Raw genomic sequence first — 19,375 nt, 5'->3', positions numbered from 1 at the left:
CCCTCCAACGAAATTGAAGTAAACCCCTAAAACCGAGCAAATTTAGCAACAAGCCGAACACCGAACGCTTCTGCCGCCTTCGGATCCAGTTGATATTTTGCAAATAGCACATGGCCACTATAACCCAACCCACGTGATCACGAGCAAGAAGACCCACGCCCATCAAATTGCGATGCCAATCCAATGCAGCATCCCAATTTATCTTTATCCAACCATATACAGGTGTCGACCATGGAGCTAACTGCTGATCCGACAGTTGGGTAGGTGTCCCATGTTCTTGGTTGTGAGCGAGCCGATAATCCTCCAAATTTCAGCCAAATTCGTCGAAATCTGGCCTAGGCAAGCCATACTTTCTAGATTTCGACCAGTTTCGTCGGAATCTAGGTTAGCTAGAATCCAGCATAAATGGCTAGATTCCAGCCAAACTGACTGGAATTTTGTTCGCCGGAATTTGGCGATGGTGGCCGGACGTTGCTGGATTCAAAAATCGTAAATCGTTTTCAAAATCGTAAATCATTTTTTTAAATCATAAATTGTTTTTAAAAAATTAAATAAGTTTTTATGATCAAACTGAAAACGATTTCGGTTTACCATCATTTTCAGTTACATCAAATATCAAAAAATATAAAAAATATTTTAGACCTAAACAAACAGAGGATAAGTGAAGTTTCTCTTATATTTTAATATTTGATATATTATGTTATACGAGGTCGGCTCAATCATTGACCCATAGAACGAATGATCCGGTGCCCAACCATTGACCCCCCCCCCCCCCCCTTTTTTTTTTTTAAGAAGAAACCATTGGCCCCTTGAGGCTTGAACGAATGATCCAGTTACCAAATCCTTCGATCGGGTCGATATTCGGCCCGGGTTCGCTATCCATAGCATTTCCTCTCTCTCTCTCTCTCTCTGTGTGCCCCCCAATGGCTATCTCGTCCTGTGCCAGTATTCAGACAAAGGGCTCCACTCCTCTTCCAGGTTCTTACGCTCTCTACATACATTTCATTTCAGCAACACCGCATTTTCACTCATATTTGATGAACAAAATTTCAGGAGCTGGAGCTGCAGCTGGACATTGCAAATACACGGGCCAATCAGTGGTGCACTATCTCCACTCCATAAATTAATTTCCTTTTTATGATATTTACAGCATAAGTTTGGAGTATGAATTGACAAAATTTCACCGATAATTTTGGGCAGAGAGCTCTTCCTATACGGATATTAACGGTTGGGAAAAAGCGTTCCCGTGGGCTGCAACTCCTAGTCGATGAGTACATCGGAAAACTCAAGAACTATTGCATTGTTGATGATGTTCAAATACGTTCCAATCCTAGAAATGCACGGTATGGCCCCTTTATTATATATATTTATATATTAGAATATTAATTAAATTATGAAATTATCATTTTCTATTAATTTAATTTTTTTTAGATAATTAGTGATTTATTATAGGATTACAGGGCAGTGATCTTGAGTTTAAACTCTGTTTTCATAATTTACTACTCATTTTATGTGTTAGGCTTCACTTATTATTAAGAGAGTTTGAGCTTACACGATTGAGGAACGATAAAATAATTAAATCTATCTTTTCTTATCAACCTAAAATTTTGGGATAATTGTTGATTTAACATTGTGATTTTGAGCTGAAGTGAATTTTAAACTTATTCAATTGCTACACTATGAGTCCATTTGATTAAGCGGTTTTAAAATGTGTGGTTTGAAAAAATAACGATTTTAAAATATAGCTAATGAAAACATAATTAAGTGTTTGGTAAAATCACTGTTTAATCTTTAAAATAGTAGATTTTAAAAAAAATTCTCATTTGTATGCGATTTGAAAACGTAATTCCAAACGGGACACTTTCCACAATTTTGTTTTAAAACACACTTTTGACTTCGCAAAATCGCAAGGCCAAACGGTATCTATAACTTGTATTTAGGTTTCTTATAGGCAAAGTGGAAAATGACAAATCAATGCCTTGTGCTGTAGTGATGTGAAGGCTCAGGTCGATGACGAGGACGCGGCTGTCATGAACCTTATCAGGTCTGACGACTGGGTACAGTCTCAAGCAAAATTGAACAATATAAATTGCATGGAGTGACTTCAACCTGCCTGTTATGTATGCACTTATGCATATAATTGGAGCAAGATTTTGTTTGGTATTTTAAATGCTTATATTTTGTTGCATATACTACATCAGTTATTTGGAATATCTAGAGATGGCCTTGTTTCAATTCTTTAACCAAATGATTCAAATAGCTGCATTTTCTGTAGTAAAAGATTTGTAACTCACAATACTTTGGAAAAGGAAGTAGCATGACTTTATTTCTGTGGGACTTGTAAAAGCTGCTTTGTACTATTGCAAGAAGGATTATACCTTGTGCTTATATCTCCATTTTATAATCATGCACTTTTAGGTTGTGATGTTGGATGAGAATGGACAAGACATTGGGTCTGCGCAGATGGCTGAGTTAGTGGGGGATGCCGGGAATACAGTATGAGCTACCTTAACTCTGATGTCTTTTTTTTTTTTTTTTTTAAAAAATGTTATTTTGTATGCTTGAAATCCCTCTTTATTTCGCTACATATATATATATATATATATATTGATTATTGACGTTGCATGCTGGCAAGATGGTGTAAAAGCAGAATATGTTGTTTATCAACAAATCATGTACTTGCTTTTGATGGACTGCCTATCTCATTTGCTTTTGATGATCCAATATCTATCTAAGGCGGCATGTAAATTAAGGGCACTTAAAGCATGGTGCTCCATCCATGAATCCAGTATCTTTTGATGTACTTGGAACCAACTTCAAAGAAGAGTGACTTAGTGTCACTAAAATGTCCTTTATTGGCCAATGATCTGTCTGGGTAATATACTCATCAGAATTTCATTTTTTTGGGCATTCTTTAGGGTAATCATCCATCATTTGATTCATTTCACATTAGTATTAAATTGCCTACCCTTTTGAATGAAGTACAATGGACTTTTTGTCCACCACAGTGACCACACGATTTGTGATTTGTAGAATGTATACATGACAAAGTAGACCATGCACTGGTTCTTTATTCAGCAAAGCTATTCTCTCATTGCTGAATTCTTGGGGGCAACAAAAAGGAGGTGCTTCTACAAGTGCTATTCTCTATAATTATTTTAAAAAATATGACTCACTTCTTCTCCCATTGATGCTTCAATATTATTTATGGGCATTGATGCGTCCAAAAACTAAAGTGATGTAATTCGTATAATCCTATACCAATTGGATCTCTCTTTCCTTGCACATTAATGGTACCTACTTTGTCTTTTCAATAACTTGCTTTTATGCAACAATGTGACTTCTAAATTATTCATTTTATCAACACTGTAAAATGTTCCTCTCTCTCTGATTTTTTCTGTCATTGGATTTATACTTGGGTCCCTTTAACTTGATTCTGCTATTCAATTGCTTGGCGCCTTGTGATGTTTACAATTATTATCTTTTAGCCTACAATATCTTTGTATTCTAGTGCATGTGCTTCTACTTAAATCTAATCAAGTTAGATATATATACCATGAGTGCTTTTTTTTAGCTACTCCTGTTTTAATGGGGAATAAAAGGATATTCAGTCTGGTTGAGAGGTATCAAGTCCAGTTACTGTTGTGACCAAAAAGTCAAGAACATAGAAGGTTCGCATTATCTATTGCTATGCAAGATTCATTTGAATTTTTCTCGGTGGTTCATAGCTTATGATGACTCAAACTCTAGCTCCTAAACAACATTCCTGATTTCAACTTGTTGTATGCGTAACTTGAACTTGGCATTTATGTGATTTTCTGATTGATAATACACTGTTTCACTCCTGTTTTTTTGGTAGGGAGCTTCTAGATTATCACTCTGCATAGGAGGACCCTATGGTCATGGACGGCAATTGCGTGAGCGAGCTAACTTATCAATCAGGTTGTCTACTTTGGTCTTGAATCATCAGATTGCATTGCTTGTGCTGATGGAACAGCTATACAGGTAATAATATTTTGTTCTCCTATTGCATTTGGAATCCTATGTTATGTTGTTCCTGATTACTGATGTATAGCCTTTTTCTTTTTTAAATAATTGTATGTAGATATTTTAGGCATCCTTTTAAAGGATTATTTCCTTGTTTTTATGCTGAATGTTTTGTTCCTTGGCAAGTTAATAAGGTCAGGTAAATAGCAGAGTGCTTGCTTTAAAATAGATGATTGTCTATCACCTGAATAAGCAATTGTATTTATCTAAGATTAAGCATTCTTTGCAAGTGCAATATGTAGCAATTTGGAAGCCTCTACAATGGTGAGTACTGAATTTCCCATCCATTATTGGCTATCACTACTATTTCCATCACCACTCAAAACCAAAAATGATTTCCATAACCCCCATGAAAACTCCATATATCATGCTCTTGAGAATATGTTCTTCTATTAAATCAGTAGAATAACACATGCTTTATTTTCTGATTTGTAGGTCATGGACTATTCTGAAAGGACAAAAGTACCATCATTGACATTCTTTCTTATGATCGGAATCATGTCTAATAGGTATTACTGAGATGGACAGTGTCTTTTCCACTGTTTTCTTTTTTTTCTTCTTTTTTATGATATGCTACAGCATGGTGATTTAAATCCTTTTTTCCCTTTTATTTGTTAATATTTGCATCTTTAATTTGTGTTTGGACTAGCTAGCTTATTTGACTGAACTTGTGGATTTTAGTAGTTGATTAATGCATAATACTTGAAAAGTGTGCGTTTTTTTTTAAAAAAAAAAAATTTAGGCATGCACAGTATTGAAAAATTCATCTTCTTGGTTAGAAAGGAATAAACCTATGTTTTGTTTTCACTGGTTTGTCCTGTTTAAAGAGAGTTTAACTGGATGTCTATCTCGCTTTGCTTCTCAATTTTCTTCTTCCTTTCTTGAAATTTTGGATGCCTCAAATGTTAAGATGCCTCAAAATTTTACTTCCTGTGTTTAACTTTTGTGGCCCTTAGTGCTTTCTAATGAACATTGCATGCATCCCAAAGTCATGCATTATAAAGAAAAAAAGAAACTATTTAATACAGTATAAAGGAAATAAATATCCCAAAGTCAATGTTCTATTAGGATTGGGATCTGCAGCAATTTGCTTCCTAAACTGCTAACAATTGGGCAGCACATTGTGAGAGCCCATAAGGGACGCATTTGTCCAATTTTGGGCTGCCTGGCCACCTCTCTTACATGTGTTGCCCAAATTGTTAGCTGGAAATCCCAATCCGTTCTATTAACAGGAATTGTTCAATATTTCTGACCTGGTCATTAACTGGTGCGATGAGGCTCTCTAAGGGTGATGGTTCTAATGATGGTCACGAACTTGGATGCAGTCAATTTTTTCTCGAGGAGATGTTACCTTACCATGCTGCTATTTTCTCTCTCTTTTGATGTTGTTTTGAAGGTTCCATAAATTGATTTTCTATGTAAAATGTAGGACCCTGTCTTGATGATTATTATTGTAGTTACTGAAGAGCTCTTATATTTGCATAGTATGCTGCATCAGAGAGAGACTGATACATCCCAGCATACACTCTAATGGACTTCTGAAAGATGGAGCTCATCATCAAGATTCAATGTTACGTGCTGCATCTGATAAATATTTTCAGTCCCTAGTCTTTTTGAATTTTGAGCAAGGCATAATGGTTATTAATGCAATTCTTTTCTTTTTCCCAAATTAACCTGATAAAGGCGATCAAAATACATGAAAACGTGTGCCATTCCTTTTGACAATTAGTTTGATTCATGAATTGCCAACAACTTCATTAATTTTGTTAGAATGAGGTCAAAAGGAATTAAAATCAGAAGGGACGGAAAGCATTCATTTTATGGTCCAAACTAGATTTCATAAATTTAATGAAATATATGTTATTACGTCATTTAAAATTTTAAATAATGTGGCAACATGTTTAAATGGCGTGAGATTATGTATGTTCTTAAATGAAATAAAATACAATTTTGATTGTAAAATGATCTTTCCATTTCAATTGAATCGGAGAGATCCCTATTTCTTGAATAGGGCACATAATGAGAGTAGCCCATGTTTGGGTACCGTAATATTTTTTAATTATTTTTAAAAAACATGTGTTGGTTCGGTTTTTTTAAATTTAAATTCTACTTAGGTTTTATCTAACCCAAATAAAAAAAAAAAAAAAAATCAACCCAACTCAAAAAAATAAAATTAAAAATTAAAAACAATTAAAAATAACCCAAGAATGACTGAAGTGTCCGGGGGTGGTGGCTAGACCACCCGATGTGTCTGGAGCCACCCACACCTGATTCGAGGTGGCTCAAAATAAAAGCTGTGGGTGGCAAAACCACCCCAATTTATTTTTTTTTTTTTTTTCAGTTTTATTTATATATATATAATTTAAATATCATTTTTATAATTTTATAATTTACTTTTCTCAAATATATTCAATTTAATTCATCTCTCCAAACATCTTTTTTCAAATTTGTTTCACATTCTCTCCGAACATAATTTTAAAAACAATTTTTTATCTGTATTGAATATTATAAAAAATAGTAAATATAGTAAAAAAAAAAAATCATATACCTAAACGAAACCATTGACTTTAAATTGTTAGGAAAACATTTGAGCTGAAACATTATATTTGCTTCTCCAAATAGGGCATAATATAAACATCGTTATCCTATTTAACTGTCGTATAATTGGCATAATACGACAAGTCGTTTATACACAGATCATCATAGGGTATCATGGAGCCACGTCATACAAAAGTTCCATGCCCCCGTGTCAGTTTCTCAACTGTTTAAAATCTCTCTCCCTCTCTCTACAAAATCCAAGCTAGGAGTACATGCAGACATGAATGGCAATTCTGTTTTCCTCTGTGCCATCTCTTTCCCTGAAAAAACTCACAATCCCGCCAAAACCAATTGCTTCACTATTCAAGACCATGAATCCAATCTCAAATTCTGAGCCGAGACCGTCGGCTTCTTCTGCTGCAACGATCCACCAGGTCCCGGGCCTAGACTCCGACGAAGTGGACCGCATTGCCGACCAAACCTTTCAAAGGTACTCCTCGTCGTCTTCGAGGACCGGCCGAGGAGGATTAGGGACCGCCGTAGTTTGGTTCAGGAACGATCTGAGAGTGTTGGACAATGAGGCTTTGTACAAGGCGTGGGTTTCGTCCGAGATGGTATTGCCGGTTTATTGCGTCGATCCTCGGCTTTTCGGCACCACCTATTACTTCGGATTCCCTAAAACTGGAGGTACTGTATTATTAGTTTCTTTGCGTAGTTATGGGTTTTTTGCTGTGATGAAATGATTCCATTATGCATTGCACATTGCATTGTATACGCCTCAAAAAAATCAATTTGCTTTGGTTATATGCCACTCTTTAAATCTCATAGTTTATAGGTATGTATGTCTGGTCAATTTTTGTTAGAATATTAATTATAGGATTAAATCAATAATTGTTTATTAGCTTAAGCTTTTTAGGCCGTGAATTCAAACTTTGTGTCCATCAACTAACCCTCTATTTCGGTTAAATATGAGTATTAAGGATAGAGAGTGTTAGAATATTAATTTAGTAAATTAATCATTTTTTTTTATCGGTTTAAGCTTTTAGAATCAGTGATGATTTAACAATTTTTTTTGACTTGTTCTGAATTAATAATGTTTTATAAGTTTTGGGGGTGACTTGGAGTGGTTGTAATTGGTTGGCAGCGTTGAGAGCGCAATTTCTTGTTGAATGTTTGGCTGACCTGAAAAAGAATTTGATAAAGCGCGGCCTGAATTTGCTTATTCGACATGGAAAACCTGAGGAAATTCTCCCTTCTCTCGCAGAAGCTTTTGGCGCACACACAGTTGAGTGATTCCCACATACCTATTTGATTAGAAGAAAGAATATGGATTAGTTATGACTATTATGAGTTAATATTGAAGCAATGGGATGTGGGTGTCTAATGTAATCTAGTCAGGTATATGCCCACAAAGAAACCTGCAGTGAGGAGCTGAAGGTCGAAAGATTGGTCGGCAAAGCTCTGCGGCGAGTTGTGCTACAACCATCTTTGGGGTCGAGTAATACTCACAACCCTAAGTTACAGCTTATTTGGGGTACCACCATGTATCACATTGATGACCTCACATTTGATACCAGCTGTTTACCGGATGTGTATACTCAGTTTCGTAAGGCATGATGATTCTCATAATAGTTTTGAGTTCATTAATTATATCTTGTCAGGGATAAGTAGGAAAGGTATTTTATGTGGGTAGATGTGTTTGTTCACAACATAAAACTTTTTGCAGTCTGTTGAAGCCAAATGCACTATCCGGGACTGCATTAAAACTCCAACATTTCTTGGGCCGCCACCAAGTGTCGGCGATTGGGGATGTCCTCCTTCAGTGGATCAGCTTGGAGTCCACTCACATAATGTAGCTTTATTCATACATGCATATATATTTAAGAGTTACATCAAACTTCACTCTAATAAGAACTTTGAGATATACACCCCTTCATCATAACCTAAAAATTTGTGACATCTCGTATTTTTTCCTCTTAATTCAGGTTAGCAAAGGAATGAAGTTTGTGGGGGGTGAAAGTGCTGCACTGGGCAGGGTAAACGAATACTTCTGGAAGAAGGCAAGTGAAAATGTCTCAAAATTATGGCCTTGTTATTCGAAAATATTTTCTCTTTTTATCCTGTTTGCAGTACCTATCAAAAAAAATATATATTTTCTCTTTTCAAAACCCAACACACACTTATCTCAAAACATTAACAAATAGTTCACTTTTCAATATACAAAACACTTTTCATAAACCAAAACACATATAAAAAATGAAAAAACACAACACACTTTTCAGAAAACTTTTCACACCTTATATGAATATTTTGATAAAACAAGTGCATAGTTTTCATTCTAGGGGTAACTTGTTTGTTTAGAATAAGATTAAAAAAGAAAAGAGAGAGAGAGGTGGCTGCACAACCAACCTCAACGGAGTAGCGGTGGCCGCACGGCCACCTTTGTTAGCAGGGGTAGTCGCCTGGCCACCCCAACCTGCTAGGGGTGGCCATACAATTTACAAAAAGTTTGTCAAACAATTTTTGTAAGTAGTCCCCACAGAAAATAGTTTCTCAAATGTGGACCCCACCAAAAACACTTCTCAACTTCTATCACATAAAAAAACCTTTTCAAATCATAAGTCAAAAAAACTCTTTTCAAAACCATTAACAAACATACCCTTTATTTTCATTGATGCTTGTTTTTTACAGCAACATTACATCGCCATCTATACATTGCAACAAGAATGGAAATTTAAAATCTTAAATACATTGCAACTAAAATAAAAAAAAATAAAATCTTAATGTGTGGTGGCGTTAGAGTTGTTGGTTTCAGATTCCAATTGTCTTTGTGAATGTGGAAATTCAAGAGCAACAACTATCATAATTAAAATGTAAATATAAAAAAGATTGGTAAGTGTAGTTCATGAACTTCAAAAGTAGTCCTCGCCTCATCTGTCATGTTGCTGACTCTAAATTTCATTTTTATAACCATTGTCATGATGATGGATTTGTGCATTAGATACTAAACAAATTACAAAGGGCATCCGTGGGGTGTAAGATAGGCCAAGATGATCAATTTCAAATTCAACTGTAATCTAGTTACAAAGATTTGATTTTTGATAGAGTTGCCTAAAAGTTAGACTTCAATTAGAAATGTTATGAGGTTTATAGGTACACTAATAACACCAATTATGTGGTTTCTAATTATCCTTATTGCCATGTGTATGTAGGACTTTCTAAGGATATACAAAGATACCAGAAATGGGATGTTAGGACCTGATTATTCAACAAAATTCTCTCCATGGCTTGCTTTAGGAAGCCTCTCTCCTCGCTTCATATATGAAGAGGTTGAAAATTTTGTTCATTTTTGCTTTTGTACTGTACAGTCGCATAGATATACAACATTTGAATGATGCGACTAATTTTTTATTTCCATAGGTGAAGAGATATGAACAGGAAAGGCAAGCAAATAATTCCACATACTGGTACTTTTTTCTTTCTTTCAAGATATGATTATCAATAGATTTTTGATTTTTTCCCAATTTTCTATGTTTATTTTGGTACCCTGGGTTATGAAGTTAAGTTTCACACTGAATGGCTGATTAGGAGGCGTGTATTTGTCAAGTCCCACATTAGTTATGTACTATATGAGGTTGAGCTATATAAATAACTTTAAGGAGTTCCAATTATAACTTTGACTAGTCTTTCTAGGGTATAAGTGCATATGTGGCTAATGCTTCCCTAGGTTGTGACACAATTGAATTCATGTTTTCCAAAGTTGCAAGAGAATTGAGGCAAATTTAGGTGAAGAATATCCATATATTTCTTTTCTGTGGGGACTGATTTCAACCATATATATATATGCGTATGTGTGTGTGTTACTTCTTTTCAACAATATTCAGATTACATCGTCATAACTTCTTTTCTTAACCAACTTCGCCCACTTACTTTTTTCCCCGTACCTTGTTGCGCGCTCCCCCCACCCCCCCCCCCCCCCCCCCCGGCCCTGGCCCGGCCCCCCATATATATCAAGTAAAGTCCAGGAGAGATTGAAAAATAATAATTTCTTGAGTTAACCATGGAAGTTGGAAGTTCAGTATTGTACAGATGGCAATGCAAGTTTGCTGGAAATTCACAACTTACGTACCAATCTTTGAGCTGGGTTGAACTTTTTTTTGGGGGGGAATTTTTTATCTCTTCCTGAATCTATGTTCAATGTGACAGGGTTTTGTTCGAATTGATATGGAGAGATTACTTCAGGTTTCTATCAGTCAAATATGGGAATTCCCTTTTCCATATAGGTAAAGATTAGAAATATTTGATTCTTGCAGTATTTGGTCAGTTTAGATAATGAAAATTTGGATCTGTTGTTTAATGAAACGCTGTGTTCTTGGATAATGCACAATATTAATGATGTTCGTGTGAGTTAGTGTTTTTAATACATCAATGTAAGTATCATTATTTAAATGTTTTCAGGTTACATGTTTCTTAAATGTAGTCATGTGAAGTTTTATTTTTAAGGTGGTCCAAGAAAAGTGGAGCATGAATGGAGCCAGGAAAAGGATTTGTTTGAATCCTGGAGAGACGGCTGTACGGGGTATATTGTTGTTTCGACATATGTCTGAGTTGCTGCTTTCTTTTCATTTCAGTAACTTTTATAGGTGCATGGCCACATGGAAATGAAATAATTCTTTTTTTGATATCTGCTGCATTAGAAATGATCCTACTTCACTTTTGTTTATTGACTGAAACTAACATTTTATGATACTCCCTCATCTATGTACGAAAATCTTTAGTGATTACTCTTTCTTTGTTTTCATGATTCTATTCCATCTACCATGGAAATTATCTTCTTCCATTTTCAATGTTTTTTAACTGATACACAAGTATTATTTCAGTGATTTGTCATCTGAACAGGACCATCTATTTGGTCACTTTTTTTTTTCTCAACCTTTTCCTTCCTGTCTTCTGTTTCGCACTACATGAAACAACGTGATCAACTGATCATATACCCTGGACAACCAAAATGTAGTCAAACATTAACATTAGGTTGCCAGATGGCCGTTAAAATTGTCCTGCTCCATGATTGACATAATTAAGGTTGGTGAACTTCTAGGTACCCTCTCATAGATGCAAACATGAAAGAACTATCAACCACTGGGTTCATGTCAAACCGAGGACGTCAAGTAAATCTCAAGAATTCCTTAAGACTGCTTGTTTGAATCTCAACATTATTTAATGTAGTTGACTATGTTACGAATAATCGGTGTTATTTCTACAGATAGTATGTTCCTTTCTTGTTCGTGATATGGGTATTGATTGGCGTATGGGAGCTGAATGGTTTGAGACATGCCTTTTGGATTATGACCCATGTTCCAATTATGGAAATTGGACATATGGAGCAGGTGATTCTCTCATCGTTATGGATCTGCCCATGATCATAAATGCTTCTTGGATATTTGTATATGTAAGCATTTTTCCGTGTAGAGTGCAGGACAAGCCAGTCTGTACATGTTTTCATAAATTGGGACAGCAGTTTACATAGTATGATTTTTATTTTATTTTTACATTATCAGTGCCAATTCTAGTCTAAGTGTCAAACAGTATGACCATCTTAGTAGCACTCTAGGGCGTTATGGGCAGCAGGATGGCCATGACATGAGATTACATAGGTGCATTTGGGTATCTCTTTCTTTCTTTTGTTTCATTACTTATGGGGTCCAGTCCACTCTGCCCAGGGCATGGGATATGCGTTGGGGTCAGAAAAGACCAAAAAAAAAAAAAAAATAACAAAAATAAGTAGCAAAATGTTGGGCTGAAGATGTATTTTCCTTTTATTTTTTTTCAGAGAGTATTATAATGAAAGGACAATTTGTTCGACTTGCATGTGAACCCACGGCAACCCTTGCGTGGTAGTACTATGAAACTAGGCAAAGACACCTGTGGTTATTTCTTTCCTGTTCTTTTAAGGAGACAGAAAACAATGAGAAACCAAAGAGCATGATATCGATGTTATTTATTTATTTATTTTCTGAAGGAAGGATATACCTTTTACCTCATTTTTATAATTGCCCCATGAAATCCTGTTGTTTGTCAATAATGGGAGGATTAAAGCCAGGACTTTGGATGTCCTGGAAGTGAAAACTATTGGTAGATGGTGGATGCTAAAGGAAAAAACAGGATACTAAAGGGAAAAAAAAAAATTGGTGTTTCAGAAGTTGATTGCTGTGACTGGACAATCATTTGACTTGACCAGTAAAACCTAACCATTATCCATGACAGAAAAGGTTATTATTAAACAGCATGCTTAAATTCTTGAATGCAACTGCTAAACATGTTACTCCTGTTCTTAACTTTGCAATTTGTGAGATCTGTGGATAATGCCATTTATTGTTCTATTTTTTTAGGAGTTGGGAATGACCCTAGAGAAGATCGCTACTTCAGCATCCCAAAGCAAGTGAGTGCTTTCATACAAATTTTATTCTTTTCTTTTCTGGGAGGTGGGTAAGCATTTATAAAGGTTGTTTCAGATGCAATTCTTGTTTCATACTTCTGAAATTAGATTTGTTTGTGGATCAAGTTGGGGAAAAATAAATGGTTTTTATGGCCTCATATTTGCAAGCAGGAATAATATAAAAGAATATAGAAGTACATATAGCACTTGGTTTTCTGGATGTACTACTGCTTTTCTAGATCTTTTATTTTCTTCGTTATGTTAATGGTAAGTGAAAATATGCATACCACCAGACCTGAGTTGCAATTATTCAACCCAAGCAGGCAAGCAGCACCATCCAACGCCCTTTTTATCTCTATTCAAAAGATATAATGCTGAACATGCTTTGGTTTTTTAGAAAAATAGGTGAAAAATTGAATTGACAGATAAGTTTCCAAGAATTAGTGATCCTGGGACAGTTTCATACTAGTTCATAGATATATATATATTTTTAATGAATAAAAGAGTACAGGGGTGTTGCGAGACTAGTTCATAGATATATAAAAGCAAGTGAGTTTATTAGTGCAGAGAAACATTGGACATGGAAAGGGTGTAGGAGCTTTCAACAAATATCCTGCTTCATATGGATGAATGTACTTTCACACAAAAATATTATATGTACCTAAGATACTTCTGGAATTGCAGGCACAGACATATGATCCTGAAGGCGAGTATGTGGTGTATTGGTTGCCACAGTTAAGAGCACTTCCTAATGATAAAAGGAACTTTCCTGGAAAATCATATATTGAGCAAGTTGTACCACTCAAGTTCAATAGTGTTGGTAAGCACCATGGTCAGAGTATGGGCTTGGGTGCAAGAAAAACCGGTTTCGGAGGGAGACAAACAAGGGGGCGCGGGAGATAGAACTTCAAAAATAAGATAAAGCACGGCATTCTTCTAAATTATAAGTAGTGAGGAATGGTTTTTCAGTACTCTTGTTTCCCTTAATATGTTTGGTATCTTTTAACCTCAACAATGTAGGAAAAGTGTGAGCATCCAAATCCATGAGTGAAAAATGTAGACAAGTTGATTTGACAGGCAAACCTTGGAAGCTCATATAAAATGCAAATAAATGAGTCTATTGTGTTGAAGATAACGGTTCTGGAGTTTCAGGTAAGACTTCATGATGACAATCCACTGGATTTTCTCTGCCTCTGTTGTTGGTAACATAGAAATCTTTTGATATGTGTGCTATTAAGTACTTTGGATTGATATGCTTTTCTTATTCTTTGGTGGTTTATGATTTTGGGAGTCTTTCTGTAAAAAGACACCGTCTCCCTTATCAGCTAGAAAGGAGGTAGCTCATATGGCTGTGCTGAAAATACATGTCATACTGAACAAGTGAGATTTTGTTTCTTGTGAGCTCTCATTTATTTCTGTTCATGCTGAATTGTTGTCTTTGTTCTTAGGTATAGAGCAAAGTTACCTATTCTTTCTTTGTTAATTGCTTTCACTTATTTGGAGGATGGACTTGGTGCTCTTCTTCTTTCTCCATCTGATATGTTCTTTTTGAAAAAAATATTTTGATGTGATATAAATATGAAAACTGATTTTGCATTTTTAGAAGTATTTAGTATTTAGGTTGTTTCTTAATTTTGTGTTTTGAAAAGAGAATTAAAAACAAAAATTTAACAAACAAAGCCTATATATATATATATATATATATAAAGACGGCCTAGAATTTATAATTAGTGAGGCTTCTTGATCAATATCCCATTTTAGGCATTTTTTTTTCACTCTAATTATATTTTTTTTCTAAGCGAAAGGGTAGCGGGAAAGACTAAATGTAGCTATTCTCTTGGATGTGACCATAGTAACACTTACCCACCATGAGCCGCACAAGAGGGGCTTAGACGATAAAAACGGTAGGCGCTCCCTTAAATCCGACTGAATCATATCCTGACTCAGCTTATCAGAACTTCTATGAAAACCAAAGTGATTTACACTAATCAGGCGGATTCGAACCCATATCCTAATATCCTAATGCTCACATAACCACTTCTTTTTTAAAAATAAAAAATTGAGCCAATCATCCGATTCACCACCCTATATGGTCTTCACTCTCATTATTGTTTATTCATTTCTCCCCTCTCGCAACCAAGTTAAAAACACAAACACAAAACATGCTTTACTATTTTATGTTAAGAGTCTAACCAATGTACTATTTTACGTTTTTTTTATGAAATGGTATTACGTTTCTTTTAACAAAAACTTAAATTAATATCGGGCATATGAAAGGATACTAGTCCATTATTACCTTGTATATTTAGTTATTAATTAATAATCATTAATAAATTATGTCATTTCATCGACCATCTTATCATAGTCATAATTGGCGTACCCACTTTTTAGCGAATCTACTCATCGGTTTGTATGTAGAGGGGTGCTACACATGCACCCTTCATTCCCCTCTCATCCTCCATTTTCATTAAATAAATTGATTTTAATGACATCAGAGACTACTTTTTCATTAAAATCAATTTGTTTAATGAAAAGGGGGGAATGAAGGGGGATGAAGGAATGTTTTTTAGCATTTCTCTTGTATCATATATGTCATCATGATAACCTTCTCTCCACGGCCTTTTGGTTAAGGAATGATAAGATCAGATCTATTTAGATTCATTTATAGTTTTATTCGTAATTTTATTTGCTTTTGCTTTAATGGCTGGTTTTGAGGTTTTTGTGAGGTCTCCCATCCCCACCTTTTTTTCTTTTTATTTTATTTTATTTTTATTTCTTTTATTTCTTTTTAGAATGGCTAAAAAAATATAAAGAAAAAGAGCGATGGTAGAAACTACAATTTTTTTTTTTAAAAAAAAAAACTATATATATATATATATATATATATATATATATATATATATATATATATATATATATATATTGCCGTTTGTAGAAATTAGACTAACTTATTAGTTTGGTCTTTGAAATTATATGTATATGAGGTTGAATTTGTTTTTGCGATTTTTAAAGTATGATATTGTACTTTCATCTAACAATGTAAAAAAAATCGTGATTATAATTGTGGAGATGCAATTTTTATTGACATACCATATATAATATGCATAATCCTTCAATCTTTCCGGTTTGCAATTAATTAATTTTTTTTTTTTAAAAAAAAAATTAATTAAAAATAAGAGGAATAAACTTCTCTCTCTTTTCCACGCGTCATATATTCCGAGTTTTCAACTCTTTATTCTTCAACGGTCTGTGCTACATTGAAAAATAAAAAAATAAAAAAAAATACTAAAGTATATAAAATCATTTGGCCGTCCTACTCACTGAAGTAGGTCACAGACCAAAACACATAAGTTTTTCATGTCTATTTAATTATTTCGCTATTTTTCATTAACTTGAACAAAAAACTAAAAAGAATTAGTGGAGTCTATTTTTTATATGATTATTTAAATAATATGGTTTATTTAGTTTATATTTGAATAATATGATTATTCAAACAATATAATTTTTTTTTTTAGTTTTTATTTTTATGGAGTTTATATTTATTCATGAATTGGGATTTTCCATGATTTGAGGTAATTGAAAAATTATGTTCTTCTTGGCGTTTTGTATTTATGCTTGAAATTGTGAATTTTTACGAGGAGTATGTATATTTTTAAACATACATGGTTGATATTAGCTATATATGAGCACCTTGATCATGTTTGAAACACCCCAAGGTAAATGCCTGTGATGTGAGCCTGATTCGAAGGCAAATGCTTATATCAATAATTTTTATTATTATTCAAATAAAAAAAATTTACTACAATACAAATTATTTTAAATTTTTCATGTAAATTATTTTTATTTTATATCGCATTAAATTATTTTTATCAAGAACGAGGGGACATTGCTCTTTTCACGTGATCTATCTCTCTTTTCTTGATTTTTGAACGACTTTCTTCTGATGAATATTTGACATGAAAGGAGAGAAAGAGTACTGTACTCTACTAAACGATTTTTCTGGACGATTTAATGTTCACTTTTTCTCTGAAATTATTTTAATGTTTCTTACCAGCCATATTTGACCTCTACGCCTGTCATGAGTCATCCATCGCTTCTTCCTCTTTCCCTTGTACGAATCTGCTCCTTCATTTATGTTAATATTTAATGACATTGTAGGAGAGGGTAGGGTATGAGGTGAGATTTCTTTTTTAATTTAACCTGACGAGATCAGCTGCATTTATGAGATTGGCCTCGCCACTCGTATGACAGGAATGGAGGTAAGTTGAAAAACATTTTTTTTTTTTTTTAATACTATTAAAAAAATATATGTGTGATAAGTGTCTTTTAAACATATAAAAAATACATATTTTTTTATTTAAATTATTAAAATACATGTAAAAAGTATATGCTATTAAAATATCATATGTTTCTCACATATCAAGAGACATATATTACACTTTTGTCCAATGAAAAGTTAGTGAAAGAATTTTTTTTTTTTTTAACAGGAACTGAATTCTGTCATTGATATTGCAAAAAGTCCAGAGGCTTACAACTTGAAAATAAGGGACAAGACCCCCCATTCTCTAAACCAGAAAGATCTGGCTTAGTAAAACAGTTGCCTAAGCAGAAATATAAATTTTACAAAAATGACATTTGAACCTCTCTTACATTAACGATCACTCTCTAAAGAAAAGAGACATGATCTAACAATTAGCCAACAAATATTCTCATAAAATTTGAATCAAACACAAGCAGACTATGACCAGAGAAAAAAACGCAAGAACACTTAAGCAAAAAACCACCCAAAACAAGTTGCCGGCAGTGGAGGAAAGGGGCCAAGATGCCGGACGGCGAAGCGTGAAGGACACGTGCCTACGCCGATGCCACCCAGACGGAGGTCCGACGCCGTATAACCGGTTGCCACAGAGCACGGCCTGAAAAGGCGGAGCGTGGCCCACACGTGCACCAAACAGCAGAGAGCTCCCAGGCGCGTGGGCACCACGCGCCGATCTCCGGCGATCGACAGGACCGAATCTTGCGGCGGTAGGGACGGAAGACGACGGAGAATGTGGCTGGGGGGCACGTGTCAGTCAGAAGTCGACAAGCAAGTTCGGGGGAAACAAAAGCTCCACAATCGTAGAGGTTGGGAGAAAACTAACCCCACTGAACCAACTCAGGGGGAACAAAAAACACCCTGACTCACGAGGAGTCAGAGGAAAATCACCACCAGGAGGGGGAGGCGTGAAGGCACCCCCTCCGGGTGAAAACCATGCTCACAGGGGAAGGGCTCTAGAAGAGAGAGGAGAGAAAAGTAATGTCATTTCAAAAACGTTATTCAATTAGTGAAAGAATTAATAATGAAACAAGGCGTTGGAAAGGGAAATTAATGACGTGAGAACCATAACTCTTTTGAATGTAGGAAATTAAGGTGATGGAGAAATGACCTTGGTGGGTGAAAATATCCTTATCTTTTGTCTAAATTCTAATTAAGAATATTTTAGTGTGTTAGGTGGTCTTGGGCCTCTTTCAATCTTAAATCCTAGTTCATGAGATAAGGCTTTTCCTAACATTTATAAACTGACCACCCAGCCTCTTCTACAATTGATATAAGATAAATTCCAACAATCTCCCCAATCTGGCTTGGATCGGCTAACATCGACCCCTTTCACAGATTGGGTTGAGACCTGTTGTAACATGGGCTCAGATACCAATGTTGGGTTGTCTTGTGCCTCTCTCAACCCCAAAATTTAGCTCATGAGGTAAGACCTTTTCTCACACTTATAAACTGACTACTCAGCCATTTTCAAATCCAATATGGGATAAATTTAACATAGGACTCGTTTGAGTGTGCGATTTTTTTGTATTGTATTTTACTATTCTTTATTATATTGAAAATTTTGAATACCGAAAAAATTTATTTTTTAAAATTATGTTTCGATGATTTAGAGAACCTAAAATAAAATTGAAAAACAGTTGGATAAAACTTAAATGGAATTTGCATTTAAAAGATCCACTTCCACCCAAACAAAATTTTCAAAACCAATAAAATATAATAAAAAAAACATGGGTTAACAAACATGCCCTTAACATTACAACTGAAGTACCCTAGTCTAATTTTTAGCCTAACGAGTCTCCTACAATATAATCGAGAAAAAAAAAAAAAAAAATCGATTGAAAGGAGCTTTGATGTTTGACCGATCCATTTTTGAATCAAGAGTTCCTTTGGACGGCATGTTGGTAGGCTAGTAGCCACTGTCACATATCATCACATTTTGATTACTTCCTAAAAAATTAAGTTGTAGTTAAATTATAAATAAGATTAGTGCCGCTTATATAGGTTTAATAGTTAAGTTTAAATTTTAATTAATTTAG

The 19,375-nt window shown here is 34.7% G+C and overlaps 2 protein-coding genes across 11 annotated transcripts; both read left to right on the top strand.

The window, feature by feature from the left end:
- Nucleotides 1-785: 785 nt before the first annotated feature.
- On the top strand, nucleotides 786-5,716 carry LOC133871041 (putative RNA methyltransferase At5g10620). Of its 8 annotated transcripts, none has more exons than XR_009900815.1 (8): nucleotides 786-978; nucleotides 1,054-1,100; nucleotides 1,201-1,343; nucleotides 1,991-2,057; nucleotides 2,419-2,496; nucleotides 2,737-2,875; nucleotides 3,034-3,125; nucleotides 3,860-3,924. XR_009900815.1 is itself a non-coding variant. In XM_062308388.1 (8 exons), the coding sequence occupies exons 1-7, from the start codon at nucleotides 825-827 to the stop codon at nucleotides 4,520-4,522; spliced, it is 675 nt and encodes a 224-aa protein (XP_062164372.1). In that variant the 5' UTR covers nucleotides 786-824; the 3' UTR covers nucleotides 4,523-4,556; nucleotides 5,546-5,716. The 8 variants fall into 8 exon arrangements, 6 of the variants coding, with proteins under 6 accessions (XP_062164372.1, XP_062164371.1, XP_062164369.1 ...); XM_062308388.1 differs by lacking the exons at nucleotides 2,737-2,875; nucleotides 3,034-3,125 and adding exons at nucleotides 4,483-4,556; nucleotides 5,546-5,716 and having other exon boundaries at nucleotides 3,860-4,005; XM_062308387.1 differs by lacking the exons at nucleotides 2,737-2,875; nucleotides 3,034-3,125 and adding exons at nucleotides 4,483-4,556; nucleotides 5,537-5,716 and having other exon boundaries at nucleotides 3,860-4,005.
- Nucleotides 5,717-6,695: 979 nt separating this feature from the next.
- Nucleotides 6,696-14,528, top strand: LOC133871040 (cryptochrome DASH, chloroplastic/mitochondrial-like). Of its 3 annotated transcripts, XR_009900813.1 has the most exons (14): nucleotides 6,697-7,272; nucleotides 7,730-7,869; nucleotides 7,984-8,196; nucleotides 8,312-8,437; nucleotides 8,571-8,645; nucleotides 9,798-9,914; nucleotides 10,006-10,052; nucleotides 10,792-10,868; nucleotides 11,089-11,164; nucleotides 11,684-11,753; nucleotides 11,849-11,972; nucleotides 12,975-13,024; nucleotides 13,706-14,173; nucleotides 14,313-14,528. XR_009900813.1 is itself a non-coding variant. In XM_062308382.1 (13 exons), the coding sequence occupies exons 1-13, from the start codon at nucleotides 6,870-6,872 to the stop codon at nucleotides 13,922-13,924; spliced, it is 1,713 nt and encodes a 570-aa protein (XP_062164366.1). In that variant the 5' UTR covers nucleotides 6,696-6,869; the 3' UTR covers nucleotides 13,925-14,259. The 3 variants fall into 3 exon arrangements, 2 of the variants coding, with proteins under 2 accessions (XP_062164366.1, XP_062164365.1); XM_062308382.1 differs by lacking the exon at nucleotides 14,313-14,528 and having other exon boundaries at nucleotides 6,696-7,272; nucleotides 8,571-8,621; nucleotides 13,706-14,259; XM_062308381.1 differs by lacking the exon at nucleotides 14,313-14,528 and having other exon boundaries at nucleotides 13,706-14,258.
- The last annotated feature ends 4,847 nt before the right edge of the window (nucleotides 14,529-19,375 follow it).

This window comes from Alnus glutinosa, chromosome 6, assembly GCF_958979055.1.
Source record: "Alnus glutinosa chromosome 6, dhAlnGlut1.1, whole genome shotgun sequence".
NCBI lineage: Eukaryota > Viridiplantae > Streptophyta > Magnoliopsida > Fagales > Betulaceae > Alnus > Alnus glutinosa.
Note: the sequence above shows the minus strand (reverse complement) of the source record. Positions and strands in the feature narration are given on the sequence as shown.